The 18,650-nt window shown below is 39.5% G+C and overlaps 1 protein-coding gene across 3 annotated transcripts in view; it reads left to right on the top strand.

Annotated features, from left to right (window-relative positions):
- Positions 1-18,650, top strand: part of ttll7 (tubulin tyrosine ligase-like family, member 7) — an 81,113-nt gene that overhangs the window by 51,384 nt on the left and 11,079 nt on the right. For all 3 annotated transcript variants that reach the window (XM_086089586.1, XM_086089587.1, XM_086089585.1), the window contains exons 13-19: positions 885-1,020; positions 4,273-4,359; positions 6,475-6,700; positions 8,473-8,768; positions 10,077-10,211; positions 13,352-13,432; positions 15,896-16,056. In XM_086089586.1, the coding sequence (XP_085945712.1) occupies positions 885-1,020; positions 4,273-4,359; positions 6,475-6,700; positions 8,473-8,768; positions 10,077-10,211; positions 13,352-13,432; positions 15,896-16,056 (1,122 nt within the window). The remainder of the gene's footprint in view (positions 1-884; positions 1,021-4,272; positions 4,360-6,474; positions 6,701-8,472; positions 8,769-10,076; positions 10,212-13,351; positions 13,433-15,895; positions 16,057-18,650) is intronic.

Below are 18,650 nucleotides of genomic sequence, written 5' to 3'. Positions count from 1 at the left end.
CTCATTCACTGCCATTGACGGCTATAGATGTCAAAAATTCATTTCAATTATTTCTATTACTTTAACATTTTTCCTACTTTTATTAACAAGAGTATGAAATCCTAGAAAAAAAGATTGTACATTTAGTAACATATATAACATTTGTGATTAATAATGAGTTAACTATTGAAGTCATGCGATTAATTACAATTACAATTTTTAATCGCCTGACGCGATTTAAAAGAGAAAAGAAAAAATTGCTAAAAATTAGAGCCGTCATTATTACATTTTGAATCATACTAGTTAACTCTCGATTAATCACAAATGTGATATCTGTTCTAAATGTACAATTAAAAAATTCTAGGTTTAAAAAAAATGTCAAACTAATAGAAATAGCTCAAATGAATTTTTGACGTCCATAACCGTCAATGGCAGTGAATGAGTTAAGAATGACTGCCGTTTATACCGTTTCTTGTCTCAAGGTTTCAACTTGTTTGCGTTTTTTTGTGCTACTCACATTCCTCCAGCCTCTTCATAATTTTACACCATGTTATTGAAGTGAATTAATTTGTTTCTTACTACTGTGGCTCGTTTTTTTTTGTTTGTTTCATCTGTCACACATGATGAGCCAAAACTTCAAATTCTTAACAGCCACACACTCCATCGTCCTTTATAAGCCCTCGCAAGCCTCTCCTGTCACCACTTGTCCTCCCTCCTATGTTGTCCCCCTTTTTCCACATCTCTCCTTTATGAACTACTCTCAGAATTTCAGAAGTTGGTCTCTTTCAGTTGTCACCATTCTTTCTTCCTTGCATTTAAGACTCTTCTTTCTCCCTTTTGGTTCACTCCACCCTCACTATCCGTGCTCTTCTCTCTCTTTGTGTATGTGTCTCTGCGGCCAACAGACGTATTTACCCCCCAGACGACAAGCTGCTGTTGGAGAAGTATGAAAGCCTGCTCTCTTCCGCCTTTGAGACCTTCCTCGCTGGGCGTGCTGCCTCGCTTCAGAAGGAAATGAATAATCCTCTGAAACAAATGAAGGCACGTATCTTGGTGGCTGACTATCAGATGTACACACACATTTTCACGTACAGGATCATATGTCAACAGTAACTTGCACTCGCAAACATGGATAATAAAATGCATCTATATTAGGGTCCTGAAAAAAGTCATGTGAAAGTAATGCCGAAATTGTTTTATCTGACACTTTTTCAAATTCACTCCATCCAATCAGAGAGACTCAATTCACTTCCCACATATCATGTTTCTTTTTCTTCCTGTTTTATTTTCTCCTTTTTGTTACTGTTAGTGAAAAGGCTTCAAGTTGATAACTATTAGTTAACAGTGAGAGTGAATGGCGAAGAGGGTTTTTTGACAGTCGGACTGCCACCACACAAATAATCTGAAAAGATTTGACAGAGATGTCATGTGCAACTATTGCAGCTTTTGTTGAAACATCCACCCCTTGCTTGTCACATTTTGTATTTTAGAATGTTATTGTGTTTGAAGGCGGCATTATAGCAGATTCTTTTTTATACAGATGCCAATCGAGAGCAAGCAGAAGAAATACACACATTTAGTCAACACACATTTAGTCAACACACAGAGATGCGATCTTGTTCAAAGCGTGAAAGGATGGAGATGAGTCGAGAAGAACAAATGAGACTGTGCTCAGATAATAGTGTCACAATGTGACAACAGGGTTGTCCTACAAGAAAGGACAGGTTGCGAGGGATGTGAATTTTAGCAGACAAGACAAGTTTTGCCTGATCCTGACGCAAACGTTCACCGTTTTGATTGACATTGTTTCTCTTAAAACTCCTGGGTAAAAAAAAAATGAAATAAAAATTGGACCAACCCACGACTTGGGTCAATTGGTCAAAAATTGGTCCGAGACGCTACTTGGGTCAATTTGACCCAGCGGTATGGGTTGTTTTGTACAGAACAACCCAATGTGTTTGCTTGTTTGTTTGTTTTAGAAAACAACCCAAAGTTGGGTCAAATTGACCCAAGTAGCATCTCAGACCAATTTTTGACCAACACTGGGTTATTTTTCACCCAGCAGTTTTACTGTCTGGGTTGTTTTGTACAAAACATTTTTTTTTATAACACAACACAGATTTTTTTTGGGGGGGGTAGAACACAATCCAAAGTTGGTTCAAACTGACCCAATTTTTTTCTAACCAAAATTGGGTTATTTTTCACCCAGCAGTTTACACTGCCAGGGTTGTTTTGGACAAACATCCCAAAACATCCCCTTTTTTTGTACAAAACAATCCCCAAAATTGTTGTTGTTGTTTTGTAATACAAAACAACCCTAAGTTGGGTAAAATTGACCAAAGTAGTGGGTCGGTCAAATTTTTGACCAAAATGTAATTGTTTTTGATCCAGCTGTTCTAAGCACACATCAAGGCCATCATCAGTATGATCAGTTGAAGGTGATTGTGCCAAAGACTGATACTGCCCTTAGTCAAATATTACACTTTTTAAAAAACATGATTTTCATCTCATAATTTGACACATTTTTCTTATAATTGTACTATTTTTGGCCAATTAATGTGACCCCAATACTCCTTTATAATATATTACAACAAAACCCAAACATCTTAATAGCCTATACAGTAAATCAAAATCATTTTCAATTGAATCAAATACTGGTAGTGCATACTGTACATTCGAAGATGGACTGATTACATTTTTTGAGTGAAAGTATCAAAGGCACGGTGGCAAAGTTTTATAGTGTTTCATAAAAAGTGTTATAAAAGTTAGAACACAAAAAAATGACACTGTATTTCCAGAAGGTAACAATTTTGCAGCCATTGTTCAAAACCATAAGACAGCAACAGAAAAGGTTATATTACATTCTATGAAAAAATCCCTTAAAATCTTGACCTGACATATGTTATGTACTGTGCCCAGCCATGACTCGACTGTCTGGCATACAACCACGAGCAGTAATCCCAGTTTTATTATAGTGGAAATAAATGGAGAAATTAATGTCCTGTGTCAATGTGGAGGCCAAGTTGTGGTGGCAGAGAATGTCACGGTAAACGCTGCCAAGAACAGATATAAAATACTGTTCTTTCAACAAACCTCAACAAGCAGGAGGTTTGCTCCAAACAGAATTGGATTGCACACTTGCTCTTATGGAATAAGAAACGTACGCTGGACGCTGTGAACTTTTTACCCTTGCAATAGCAAAGCACAGTAACAGGACATAAACACGCAAATAAGGCATCCATTTTGACCCGCAAATGACGGTTTATGTACAATTAAATATTAAATTTTAATTTCACATTGTGCATGTTTACACAATGTTGTGGCCAGTGTTTATAATGAAAACTGCTAAATATTGTGCAATATTATGCCATATTAGCGGTTACCTGCTTACAGCAGTTTCTTTCACCATTTTGTTCACCCATTATCATCCCTTTGTGGAATAATACTGGCAATAATTACCTGAAATGTGTATTTTGGAATTTGAAGTGTGCACACTGTATTCAAATAGTCACAGTTTATCTTGTGTATATGCATACAAATGTTGCCCATGATAAAAACAAAAAACATAATAATTAGAGGAAAGTAAAACCCTCACAAAAACAGAAAAAAACAGAGCCCCTTTTACAGACCTGAAAGTGAAGTAAACGGAATCACTTTATTCGTGCTACTTTTTCTTCTTCTTTTTTTCTTCTTTTTTTCTGGAGAGCTCAGTATTGTTCATTCGGTAATTTTACCGATTTGACATGTCATCATCATTGCTCTCTTTTTTAAAATTTTTAAAATTAATTTTTATTTTGTATGTGGGTGAGTGTGTGCGTGTGTGTGAGTGTGTATTCATTAGTTCACCTAAAACCTATTAAAAATCCCATACCGTTCACCTAAACCGAATACTTCAGAATGCAGCTAGAGTCGTGAGGTTGTCAGGAGACCCGAGGAAGGATCAAAGAAAAGAAAGGGCAGCCGTTGACCCCTGCCAGGATAGAGCAAGCGCAACACCTCAGGGCCCCCCAGGCCACGGCAGCGCCAAGGGACAACCCCCGGGCCCCGTGCTTCTAGTAGTGAAATAACATCACAAGCACCTTTGCCTGCATTTGATCAATGGCCAAATAGCAAAAGGTTGAGTTGAGTGATGGTTGTGAACCACCTCTGCTAAATTTTGCCTCCATTAGCATCGCCATATGTCCAGTGGATGTATTGAGAACTTGATCACATGCCATTCCTTGTATATACATAATTAAGATTCTTCCTTTAGTTATCACCTATCTGATGTTTTTTGTATGTGTTGCCATATAGGAGGAGGACATCTTGGATCTGCTGGAGCAATGCGAACTGGATGACGAGAAGCTGATGGGCAAATCCTCAAGGCAACGTGGCTCTAAGGTGCTTTAAGACCAGTCCAGGGACCCCTAGTAAAAGTACAACGGTGGGGAGTTTGGGAGAGTGGTCGCTAGGCAGGAACACGGATATACTGTAATGCCCACAGAGAACACATAGGATGTGATTCCGAGTAGCATGTTAGGCTCGAGAGGAAAGAATCAGAGAGGCCCGAAGAAAGGACCCGAGTGCCTCAAGGGGACAGCTGTCAGACCGCCTCCTTTTCTCGCCACACTATCTTTCCATCTCCCTCTTTCTCTGTCACATGCCCCTCCACGCCCCCGAGATTTCCCTCGACAGCACATTACTCCCTCCATCACCTTGCTTTGTTCGCCCTCCCTTCCACGTCTCGTTTCTCTTCCCGCACATCTACATCCATTCCTCACTTGAGGGCTAAATTGGCTGGAACACTCACTCGACAGGGCAGTTCAGTGATGCATTAGCTGGAATAAGGACTTGTTTAGACACAATCACTGTTGTCCAAGTTCATTTGGATGGCGTCGCTTTCGCTGGTGTTGAATGTGCGGAGAGAGACATTCAGAGCCGGGGAAAGAAAGAGCTGCGACGGGTAAATTTACTCCGTGGGGTGTCGTGCTCACACGCCATCTGGTGAAAATTGAACCAAAAGCTAGAATAGAGTGAGAAATAGTGATTGCAGACGGAAGAAAGAGGCACAAGGCAGGATAGGAAGTTTCATTTTCAGTTCAGCTTGTTTAATAAAAGGGAAGTCAACCTCCAATTTTTTATGACAATATGTTGTATGTATGCGCCCCCATTTGTGGAATATGAATTAAGCAGCAAAAACCATCCGTTTTTTTTCCATCTCAGGCGGCGGCCATTTTGCCACTTGCTGTCGAGTGAAAATGACATCACAGTTGCTCGGGGCTCAATAGTTTGGTCATGTGACTTTCGCAAGCTGAGCTGTGATTGGTTGTTACTGAGATACATTTTCAGTCGACAGCAAATGGCAAAATGGCCGACCCCCGAGTTTGTAAAAATGGGTGGATTTGCTGCTTAAATCATATTCCAACTACATATTATTGCAAATAATTTTTGGGGTTTACTTTCCTTTTAAGAGTTTAGATGTATCTTCACCACCATCATTCCAATATCCCTCTTGTTTCTCTTAGTTTTATCAAGCTCTTTGTCTCGGGTTACTCAAATCTCACAAGCCAAATTGTCTTTTTGGCAGCTTGGTCTGCAATCGAGGCCTTCACAAATCCATTTGGAAATAATTGATAGACACTGTTTGTAAATTGGAAAGAAATTGAAAATCAATGTGGACGTTTATTGAGTGGAATCTGTCTGCCACATCCATTAAAAGACAACCAGGTTAAGATGCATGTGCCAGTAGTCTCTTGCTTAAGCCAGACTGTAAAAACATGAAAACATTATTTCCACTGGGAAACTGCTATTGTTTGCGCTTCTTTTAATGATGAAATGTTGTCCAATTCTATTACAAGTGTTGTTGTCATGTTAGCATCCTCGCCCCTCGGCTGTTCTCTTTGTGGGCTGTCATTGTTTACAAGCTGGCGCATTGACACATTGAATCAAAAAACAAAATTAAACTAGTGGCCTCCTTAATTTTCTGCTGAGGAAACCGATTGGTCCAGACAATGTTGACAAAGAAATACATGTTTTCCTTTTCTTTTCTTTTTTTTTATGCACATGGTGTCATGCTAAATAGCATCAGGTTTCTAAAACTCAAGCCAGTCGCATTTAATTCAACTCTCTGTGGGCCCTCCTCCTAATTTCTCTCTCTATTAACCTGATGCTCTTATCTTCCTCTTTATTGTCTCCTCATGAGCTTAATCTCTTTCCGTCTTCATCCCTCTCCATCAATCACCCACACAACGAGCCTGCGGCGACTGCGTAAGCCCTCCTGATCACTTCCTGCCCATTAGTTTGGTTGGCATGGCAGCGCCGACATGCTAATCGTAACATAACAGATGTATACATGCTTTATTAATCAACGTGTCGCCTTACAGGATGGTAGATAGACATTCGGTTTTATCAACATTCCTTTTTTGGTCGTTTTTGCCAAAACTAGTTTACCCGTATGTATTTATAGATACGACATGTATTACAATCCGTGCCTTTAAATGTGATTATCCCTGCCAGCCCTTGACCACCATGCCAGAGTGCAGCCAGGCATCACGACGCCAGCGGCCAGACTACCTGGCTGACTTCACCAGCGGCAGCAGCGCTGAAAACTCGTGCTTATCCTCAGATGAAGAGGAGGAGGAAGAGAGGAGAAAAGCAGAAGGGGGAAGAAGTGGAGAAAAGAGGGAGAAGAAAGTCTCTTATGACCTTGGGAGCAAGGAGAAGAACTTGACTGAACGCTCAGGTAAAGTAGTTGGTTATTTTTCCTATGAATAGTTTGCAGTTCTTCAGAACTGTACTCCGGTCTGTTTGTTATCGCCTTATTTAGCTACATGATAGAAGCAAAAATTGCTTTAATATGGATAACGTTCTTGTTTGAAATTACAACCTCTGACAGTATCAATAAAACTGTAGCGTTATTATATGAGCATTTTTAATACAGATCTTCTCGTGGATTGGAAGAAAAAAAGACACTGACTTTCTATTATTTTGCTGCAGAAATGTGCCATGTGTTTAGTGTGGTTAGGGTCTCTTTTTTTCCTGTGGTTGGTGGTTTGACCCCACTTTTCCAAAACTGTTACTGTATGTTAGCTTCATTGAATACATACTAGTGTGATTGTGAGTAGGGCTGGGCAATAAATCGGATTAATCGTCATTTTGAAAATTGAATTGTTTAAAATTTGTGAAATGGAATTTTGTCTCCTGGATTTTTAAAAGATGTTGTTCTTATGCTCTCTTTCATGCAGATGTTGTAATGTTGCACAAGTGGCAGAATACCGGATGGGTGGTTTTACAAGGCATGTTTACGATAGCTACCAACTACTTAATTGGGGCATTTAAGCACAAACTATGATTTTTAAGTTTGTTAAAATTGATTTAGACTCAGTATACATTATTGTTGTCTGAAAATTTTGCACAGGAATTATTTTTGAATAAATGAAACTGTTAAAAAACTTTGTGGGGCTTATTAGATTAAAATCAATTAAAATCGTAATCGTCCTGAATGACTGATTTTTTGGCCATATCGCCCAGCCCTAATTGTGAGTGTCAATGGAGGGTTGTCTATACAGTAGCGGATTGGACCCGAGCCGGCCCATGAATAGTGAAAATCCCAGTTTAATGGACACCCATTGAAAAGCGAAAATGAAATTAAACCTCCAAATGTTTCCCAAAATATCCACACTGATAAACAATCACTATACTACATGAAACAAATACTGAAAAAACATGTGCAAATATGCAAATTTGAAATTGCAAGTGGCCATTTTTTTTAAGGTGTACTCCACCCCCCACCCATGCCCCAGAATTGGCTGTGCAACAGAATTGATTGAGTGAATACATGTTTAGACTTTTGACCACGCATGTAGCAAGGAAGTGGCAGACATTTTGAAAACAAGCAATTGACTGAAAGAAAAGTTGATGGAAAACACTCTCCTATTACCTTGATAGGACATCTGCTATATATGCTGGAATGCTGCCTGTTCATTGTGAGACTGATAAACCACACAAACATATGCCTACAGTAAATGTCAAATGTCCTTGTCAGAAAGAACATAAAGCAGTCCACCTACTGAGTAGGAGTAAAAAAAAAAAAAAGACGCTTGCATGAGCTCACTCGCGTTTGTAACGAAATAGCGGACAAAGCCGTGAAACATTTGGAGTGTGAATGAGCTTGTGAGTGGATGCAAGACAACAAACCGTGCCAAGACACACTCCACACCATGCCATCAAAGGGGCTGGATGTCTAAGCCCCATAATGCTCTCATTTGGCATCCAAAGCAGGGATTCTTCAGCAGCCACACACTCATGAACATGTGACGCAGACACACATAGTAAATACGTAGCAAAGACAAACACACTGGCTACAAGACCATGGAGGAGTTTCAAGGGTGACGGAGAGAGTTCTTTGACGTATGTTCGGGCATATTCATTCTCTGAAATGTCATCTCACCACCCAGAAAAAAAGGTCAGTGCTTGCCAAGGCGTAATATATTTATCGTCTAAAACCACACACAGGTCGGATGCATTGGAAACCAGCAGCCAAGCCTATCAAAACCAGCCCGGCCCCTTCCGTTTCCCCGACTCACTCCGGCCCAATCAGACGCTCCATCTCCTGCCCCCGGTCCATCGCTTCCCTCTCGTCGCCCAATGAAGTGCGAGCGCTGTCCACTAGGCCCTCCCCCAACGTCCCCGTCATCACTACCCTCGTCCGGCCGAGCTCCGCAACGCTACGCTCTCATTCGCTAAGCCGCAGTGGCTCTGCCCACCGTGTGCCTCACAGCAACAGCCTGGGCACCATCCACTCCAACGTTGTAAGATCACAAACACACACACACACACTTTATTTTCTGTTCTTTGCAACTTTTTTTTTGCCTTTTCATCTTCTTCCAACTGTCCTCTGTGACAATGAGTATCTATTATGTTGCCATCTGTCGTTTAACGCCTGCCTCCTCCGTTCTGCTACCTGCTAAACAAGTGTCCTGGTAATCTTTCAGTACAGTGAATTCAAATGGCACTATTTTGTTTTTTTCCTTTTAATAGACAGTAAAAAGCCCCATCTTGTGTGCATGTACAGTAATTTTCAGATTAATTTGCCAACTATGGGAAAAATTTTAAAGTGGAAGTCAACCTCACTAGTCTAAACATGACATTCTGATTGATATTACATTTGTGGAATATGAGTAATGCAGCAAAATCCAGCCGTTTTTAATCCAACTCGGGCGGCCATTTTGCCACTTGATGTCGACTGAAGATGACATCACAGTTGCTCAGGGCTCAGGCCAATCACAGCTCACATGTTTTCTGAAGCTGAGTCGTGATTGGTTGTTACCTGAGACCTGAGCAACATTGATGTCATCTTCAGTCGACAACAAGTGGCAAAAGGGCCGCCCCCTGAGATGGATAAAAACGGCTGGATTTTGCTGCTTAACTCATATTCCACCAATGCAATATTAAACAGAATAACATATTTAGATTAGTGGGGTTACATAGACCATATTATTATCCAAAAAAAAATCGGGGTTGACTTCCTCTTTAATCAAATCAAATATGAACTCATCTATTGACATCAAAATTTCATTAGAACTATTTCTATTCCACTTTTATCAACAAGAGTATGAAAACCTAGAAACGTACATTTAGAACAGATATAAAATTTATGATTAATCGTGAGTTAACTAGTTATTGAAGTCATGCGATTAATTACAATAAGAAATTTTAATCGCCTGACGCGATATAAAAAAAGAAAAGGAAAGATTATTAAAAATTAGGAACATCAGGCGATTACATTTTTTAATCGTAATTAATTGCACGACTTAACTCACGATTAATCACAAATTTTATATCTGTTCTTAATGTACAATAAAATAAATCTAGGTTTTTATACTCTTGTTAACAAAAGTGGGAACATTTTTTAAACTAATAGAAATAGTTAAAATGAATATTTGACGTCTATAACCGTCAATTATTTCCAATAAATCAACAGTAGGCGACGAGACAAGAAAAGATTGAACTCATGGCAAAGATGATTATCATGTAAAATGCTATTATGGCATCATATCGGAACATTTGAAGCTTGTTATTCTAAAAAAAACCAATAACATCTTATTGGATGTGTTTAGGGTGATCCACTAATTAACTTAAGGAATAAAGAACAAGAGGCGGAGCTTGTACGTCAGACAATGACTGCGCTGACAGCCATGAGGATCCGATTTCCTGGAAAAACAGAGGAAGAGGCCGAGGCAGTGCTGGATGAGGTGAGCCGATGACAATTACTTGCGTATCTTTACTAGTAGCTACAACTGTAACAATTACACATGTAGAGCAACCCCAAAAAATTATTTACAGTAATATGTTGTATGGACCCCCACTAGTCGAAACACAACATTCTGATTAATATTGTGTTTGTGGAATTTGAATAAAGCAGCAAAATCCACCGTTTTTTCTCCATCTCAGCGGGCGGCCATTTTGTCACTTGCTTTTGATTGAAAATGCCATCACAGCTGCTCAGGACTCAAATAACGACCAATCATGGCTTACCTCTTTCCTGAGTTTGGTCATGTGACATTCACAAGCTGAGCTGTGATTGCTCGTTACCTGCGCCCTGAGAAACTGTGATGTCATTTTCAGTCGACGGCAAGTGACAAAATGGCCGCCCCTGAGCTGGAGGGGAAAAAAAGTGGGTTTTGCTGCTTAATTCATGTTCCACAAATGTGATATTAATCAGAATGCTGTGTTTAGACTACTGTGGGCACATATAGCATATTGGGAATAATATGTGTGTGGACTTGTCCTTTAAAGAGTTGTTATACAAATGTGTTGTTTAAGGGTTTTGGAATTCAAGTTTGAAATATATTTACAGTTTAAGTTGTATTATTATATTAGAAGCGGTGCTCTGTCTCTATTTTTGCCTTACTGTATTAAGGAGACAAGACGAAAACAAAAGTAAGTATGCAGGAGTGAACAAGAGGAACACATGTGAGATGTAACCATGTTCTTCCTGCACATTTGCACGTCCGCGCTTGTCTTTCCCAGGCAATGACAACATTTTTCTACTGCTCCTCTCTAATAACCAGTGGCCATCAGATTGTTGGCAACATCTCAGGGTTAACCCACTCTAACTTCTGCAACATGCAACAATGACAATTAAGTGTCTTCAACTTTTTTTTCTTGTATTTGTATTCGTATATGGGAGGTCGTAAGAAATAAAAGCATAGAAGCATTGAGTCGAGACACAATCGTGCATGAACACTCTTTTTGTCACACATTCAAGAGAGAGTTTCACCTTGAATTTTCCATGAGAGGCAACGGCACCTCAGTCCTACGAATGTGCCTGGGAGTGATGAAAGCACCCATCTGTCTAATTTTCCGACTCAAACCCTTTTAAAAGCCATGGCTGTCCTCAGAACCAGCTGTCCGCTCAGCACCAAAGTCCCCACGGTGCTCAAAAGACAGACGGATGCCGGACTCTCTTTAACCCTGACTAAGAAAGTAGCAGCAAAACAATGTGGTCAACTGGTCAAAAAACAACAACCCTGAGGGTCAAACCGTAGGGTCACTAATGCTAACACTTTACATGCTAGTCATTCATGCTTAACTAAAGCATTGGGAGCAGTGGTTAGCAGGCCTGGAGAAGGTGTGAGCACGAGCTCATAGACCATCACTGATTGCTTGCTAATATAATTAACCACAATTTATATTACCAAACGGAACAGAATAAGTTGTGGTTTCACCTCTTTGTTTGAAACGAGCGTAACTCAAAAGCTTCTTACGTGACACATTTTGTCGGCTTTCACAATATACTTATATACATTAACTTTTGCAGTTGTCCATAGTATCAGCTTACAAAAAGTGCGGTTTACACAAGATAACCAGATAATAGCTGTGTTGTTTTAGTGGCATATTTCAGGTTAAAATGGAAACATTTGAAAAAGTGCCTTCAAATAAAGTTTCTAAAATTGATATTTTTCTTGTTTCTACTGTATAATTACTATTATACATTTGTATAGTTGGCAGCATCTGACAACCAAAAACAACTGAGTTTCTCAGGGATCTTGTTGCTTTTGTGCTACACTAATTCTCCAGCAAAGTGTAGATGATTACTATATTGAATTCTATGAATTCACAAATGTAGGATATTCAAAATAATAGTTAGTTTTAAGTGATCTCTTTTCATTTATTAATCTATTGTCTTTTAGTTTTTAAGCTCCTTTTATCATATTGTCCTTAAGCTCTGCTTTTAACTTTTTATTTTGTTGTCTTTTAGCATTTAGCTCTTATTATTCAGTTTTTTTATTTGTTTTTATAGTTTACTATGGATGTTTTAATTACACAACACTTTAAGTTGCATTTGTATTAAAGCTGTCAAATGATGACATTTTTAAATTAGATTAATCACATCTTAGAAGTTTGATTAATCACAATTAATAGCTTAATTAACTCATTAACTGCCATTGACGGCTATAGACAATTTGAAGTATTTCTATTAGTTCAACATTTTTTTTCACTTTTGTTAACAAGAGTATGAAAACCTAGAAGAAAATTATTGTACATTTACAACAGATATAAAATTTGTGATTAATCGTGAGTTAACTATTGAAGTCATGCAATTAATTACAATTACAAATTTTAATTGCCTGACGCCCCTAATTTTTAAAAATCAAATAGCCTGACGCCCCTAATTTCTAATAATATTTTCTTAAAAAAAAAGAAAAAGAGAAGATTATTTTTAAAAAAATGTCTAGGTTTTCATACTCTTGTTAACTAAAGTGGAAAAAAAATGTTAAACTAATAGAAAAAGTTCAAATGAATTTTTGACGTTTATAGCCGTCAATGGCAGTGAATGAGTTAAAAGCTTTTTTTAATCAACATTTTTGTCCTCCAAATTTAAAGAGCACCTGTTATATGTTAATTTTTTCAACATTTAATGTTATGAGGACGTATTCAAAAATTTTGATCCACTGCACACGCTCATCCTCCTCTTTTTCTAATCAGTTAATTACTTGCATAATTTAAAATGGGGAAAAAATGACCCCGATATTTTGACATGAACAAATATTCTGAATGCCATAGAAAAACATTTGTTAAATACTTTACTTTAATGCATTTAGTTATGTTTATTGCTCAAACACAATCGGTGCTACCTTTAACGTAACCATCCGCTGTCAAGCTAAAGGATCAACTGCAGTCAAAATTAATGGTGTGATCAATCTGTGTTAATACATGATTAATGCGATATTTTTTTGTGATTACATAATTAGTTAAAATCTATAAATTTGACAGCACTCATTTTATGTATGTATGAAAAGTGCTATATAAATTAAGGTTGATTGGATTTTAATTATTACTCATCGGGTTTTTTTTGTGCCATTTTATCTTTGATCTTTTTTGTCCACAGATCCTTGACAACTGGAAATACCATAAACCAAAGGTAGCCTCCTACTGGCTTGTAAAGTTGGATTCCACAAAACAACGGAAGGTAGGTAAATATGGTATCATTTTGTTGACTTCAAGTCTTTTGTAAGCAAAGATGCTTGAGGGGGAAAAAAAAACACACCTCATGTGGATCTATTATAATATTACAAAATACACCGTTGTAAGCTGCCAGGCTGAAGAGACTGTTAAAAGTAGAGCATTTATCTAGGAGTCCATATATCATGAGTGGACAATCTACCATTTATTAAAATCATTCAAAGGATAATTTTTTGTCTATATGTAGCCAAAAGTCGAAAAAGTGAGAGGTAAGTTTCTCCATTAAGTCAAGTGCACAAAAGCATTGCACCCCCTAAAGGTACACTGATGTGCTTTTAATAGTATTTATTTGATTTCATATTCATATCATAGAAGTTGTATTTACAATCATTTGAGGGGATGAAAACTTAGGCAAACTCAGGCTCATTACCTCGCCATTAAGGGATTGGAGACGGAAAGAGGATGTAAACAAACTCGAAGAGGGGGCAACTTTTTGAGACGACACCCAGTAAGCGTGCCCCTAATGATGCCATCTCTCAGCCGCCGCCTTCTCCCCCACTGTGCTTGGCTTTGCCGTGACGCTGATGTTTGATTTGGAGTGGAGCAGCCTAATGAGAAGCAGGCAGAGGTCAGGAATGAAGCGCCCACCGCTCTGCCATCTGATTACCATACCAAAACATGTCTGTGTGTGTGCGTGTGTACTCATCTATCAGTTTGTCTGACAGCGTGTATGCATGTCTGGCTCGCGTCGTGTTGCAGAAGGGAAATCTCGTCTCATCGCGTCGCAAACACACACGCACGCGCGTGGAATCTGACAGGCGCGTCAGTAATGAGGAGCAAGGAATCAAAAGTCCAAAAAGCCACAGCATAGCTCTGTGATAGCACTGGAGAAAAAAGGACGAACGAGGGAGGAAGAGGGAAGGTTGTGTTGAAGGGAAGATGGAAGGCTGGGCCGAGTGCCCTCACATTTGGACACATTCTGTCAAGGATTGATGTGGTTACAGCAATTAGCTCTAGCTAAGGTTCACCACCGGCTGCCCCGTGCAGTACTTTTTCTACATTCACCTGCACAGACTACAAGCATACAGTGTATATGTATGTATTAGGCATAGACCTCGGCCCCGATATTGGGCTTTTTGACGAATATCGGTATCGGCCTTTTTTTTTTTTTTAATCTGACAGCCGATAAAAGGTCAATCTAATACCATTTTATTCTCAGGGAACTATTCATTTTCAGTGAACTTTGACCCTTGGAACCTTCTGAACCTTTTATTTGTGTTCAACATTAAAACAGAAAACTGTGAAAGTTTAAGATTTCAGGTATTTTCAAATTTTGGAAAAAAAATACTGTAGAAAGCGCTATGGTATTTACTTGTTTACGTTTCCATTTAACTTTTTAAGAGCTCTCTGAAAATTTTGTTAGAAATCTAAAATGTCTATTGTCTAAGGTAAGAACAAAAAAAAACTTTGACATTTTGTTTGAAAAGTCTGAAAAATTGTTCAAGTACCATTCTTTAAGACATTACAACAAAGTCAAGTTTGGCATTTGTATATCAAAATCATTTTGACACCAATATAGTTTTCCCCCTTTTTATTGAAAATGAATATCGGATCCAAATATCGGTTATCGGTAGTGATGGCAAAATGAAGCTTCATGAAGCATTTGCGATATTTTTTGACTCCTCTAGATGGCACTCATGATTCAAAGATGCAATGCAAATGTAATCCATTTTCATTGCACTTGCCTTTATCTTTAAACCAAGAGCACCATCTAGAGGAGTCAAAAAATATCGCAAATGCTTCATGAAGCTTCATTTTGCCATCACTAGTTATCGGCCTCCTTGACTACTAATAATCAGCAACGGCCCTGCAAAAACACTATCGGTCTATCTCTAGTATATATATATTTATATATATATTAGGGGTGTAAGAATAACCGGTTTGAACCGAAAAATTGCTTTTTGATTTAAGAGTGAATCGAACCAAACCGAATTGAATCATTTCACTTTGAAACATATTGAAATATTCATCGAATCGTCTTTTATTGGAGAGATATAGCTTACAATTAAACAGCTCTTTTACAGTCCTGACAAGTTCATTTAAATGTGCGTAAAATGACAACAACTAAAAAGTAATTGCATCAGACCCGCTCAAACTGAGCCGTACCATATCGAATCGAATTGTAATCCTACTGGGTCGAATCAAAATGAATCATTCCTCTTCCAAATTGAGCCGTCCTTTAATGGTTTCACAACGGCATGTCTGGTCAACCATTAACACTGCACCTTCACCAAAGAGAGCAAACCATTTTAAACACTTTAGATTGGTCAATAATTCGTAAAAACGACACCCACACATGTGGACTGACCATAAGTGTAGATTTTTGAAAAAATATGAAATTTGCCAAATTGTGACTATATTGTGTTTGCTCTCAGTCTTTCTTTCCTATTACATTTTTTTCCCTTCACAGGTTCTGGACATTGTGAGGACCAATGTGCGCTCAGCACTACAGCGGATATGGAAAGAGCCAGATTTGGAAAGTCTTCACTTATACCGCCTCTTTAACCGTGTCTTCAACCGACTACTCTGGAGTCACGGCCAGGGACTCTGGAACTGCTTCTCTAATTCCGGGTAAGTTAGTACATATTACCCCAAGAATCTCCTGTAGGTACTGTAATGAAGTAATCCTAAACACTGAAAACTAGCCACAGCAATCCTTGATCAATAAATTTTTCTCAGTCCATACTAGAGATGCCGCAATTAACCGGTTGTACGATTAACCATGGTTTTTAAACATCAGGATTAAATAACGTTCAACAACACCGGTTACTTCCGCTTACGTGTGGCGCAAAATGAGCCATGCGGCATTGTTCATAGCAGTTCTGTTTCCACCTGGCCCATCTAGCGGGCGCACAACAACACAGGGCTCACCTTTGAACGCCACCTGGGGAGAGTTGCTTACCCCGACGAATGTGGGTAGGGTTCAAAGACAGCCAGGCCGCGCTGGCACCGGCGGGTGGCGTCCCCGCGCAGGCTGCGGCCCAGCCTGCACCAGGTTGAGTGAACGTAAAGAAAGGGGAGGCTGAAACGAGGCAGCGGCGAGGCGGAGGCCCCGCGGGGCGCAATGGCCTAGGCCGCCGTCGCCGGGAACCACCGGTACACCACGCCGCCTCCTCGACCCCGGGGCTCCGGGCCGCGGCCGGGCAGGGAGCTCCCTGCGAGCCCCCCATCCAAGGTCGCCCGCTGGAAAGGCCATAGGCCGAGAATTTTGAAGCCACTGGGCTGCCATCTTGGGACTCCCAAGAAACGTATCTCAGCATTTCGCTGCAAAATGCCTACATGTGTAGTAGTAAACTGCACAAATCGCCAGTTTAAAGGCTGTGGACGAACATTTCACCTGTAAGTATGGTTGAAATGGAAATAAATTGAAAGATGACAAAAAAAAATGTTTTTTTTAAGATGAAAGAAAAAGAGGGTATATACCGTCAAAGAATGCTGATGTGTTTTTTTTTATGTCTACATGAATAACCGTAAAAACCCTAAAACCGTGTTTTTTTTCTCAGACTATAATCGTACACCAAAATCTGAAACCGTTGCAGCCCTAGTCCATACTTGTGTGCCCATAGTCGTCAATACTCAAGTCTTATTTACGCCAGCGTTAGCTGACTGTTTTTGCAAGTTGTTTATGGAACAACACAACCTGGCAGAAAGTTACTAACAAACCTGATCAAACCGTACTGCATTCTCCTAAAAAACTTTCTGGCAATGAAACAAACATGGAAGTAAGTCTGTGGAGATGGAGTGCAAATTAAGGACTGGTGAATGGGAGGCTTTCACAGTTGAGAACAAAAAAAATAAAAAATCCAGTGTTCGCCGTAGAAAGGGATTGATGACCTTTTACTGACTTTGCTCGAGCTTGTTATCCGAGGCTTTGATGGCTGACTGAAACGGTTTTTCCTAAAATATATTTTGTATCACCTTTGTTGCTTTGACATAGCATAAAGTCACTGCAAGGACAACCCACAGGTTCATGTGCCTTGTGTGAGAAGTGGAAAAACAAGATGCACACACAGATATAGCAGAAGTTTGCCATAATGTTCGCTCTTCTAAACACATCTTCGCATGCTGTTCTCACAAACCCTGGGTGCTCAAAGAGTGTAACTTGGGGTATGTTTACAAACATTAGCATTCTTCTGAAAACAGTTTTTCCTTATACAGTATAGGTGATAATTCAGGGGTGTGCCAAAAAAATCCATTCTCATAAGAATCGCGATTCTCATTGAGTACGATTCAGAATCGATTTTAAATGTCCTAAAATCGATTTTTTTTAAAATTATTTTATACTGTCTTGCCCTTGTTGTGTGTGCCTTTATTGGGAGTGCTGATCATGTTGTACCCGGTTTGGCCACGTAGGGGCAGTGTAGTTCCGCGCGTTCTGATCAGCATATGCTGGTGAGTAATGTTAAGATGTTTCTCTGTATACATTTCTGAAGCGTTTTGTATGAATAGCCGTTCTTTTGAGTGATACAAGAGCCGTGAGTAGCGCGCTAATTAGCATTAGCGAGTCAGACTGGAGTAGATCATGACGATTCTTTGCACATCTATGTATTGAAGCAGAAATCATTGTCTTCTGAATCGAATCGCAGACCCAAAAAATCTGAATCGAATCGAGTCGTGAGGCAAGTCAAAGATTCCCACCCCTAGTGATAATGGTGTTAGAACAATTCAAACTTGCAAACCCCAATTTCAATCAAGTTGGGACATCGTGTAAAACAAATGAAAAACAATGATTTGCAGGGAACAGGTAATGGAACATTTACAAAGATGGAGGCTGTTTCTCCTTGTGCCTTAAGAGATATAGAAGAGCGAGGAAAGCTGACGCTGTCATTTGGAATAAGACATCGTAAAAAATCAGTCGACAAAAGATTTTTCAACTCGCCGGCCCACAAGGATTAGCTTAGCCTCAGCTACCACCAGCAGCTGCGCCTCATAGAGCTTTTGTGTGATCACAGCATGCTCTGCTTGATCCAGCTAGCTTGCGTGCATATTGTCCATGCCGCATCTCCTAACAGCGGGTCATGGCCCCAACATGGTTGGACCCGCCAGGGGGCCCTGGTGTCACGCAGCTACAGTAAAAAAGAGCGCCGCAAAAAGCCTGTTCCAAATCCAAGTGCAAGCCCTCCACCCTGTTGTTTGATACTTTATCTAAGGGACTTAGCAACAAT

This window comes from Leptonotus elevatus, chromosome 11 (genome assembly GCF_054856555.1).
Source record: "Leptonotus elevatus isolate MCC_2025b chromosome 11, RoL_Lele_1.0, whole genome shotgun sequence".
NCBI classification, from domain to species: Eukaryota; Metazoa; Chordata; class Actinopteri; order Syngnathiformes; family Syngnathidae; genus Leptonotus; species Leptonotus elevatus.
The sequence above is the reverse complement of the archived record's forward strand: the minus strand, read 5'-3'. Positions and strand labels throughout refer to the sequence as shown.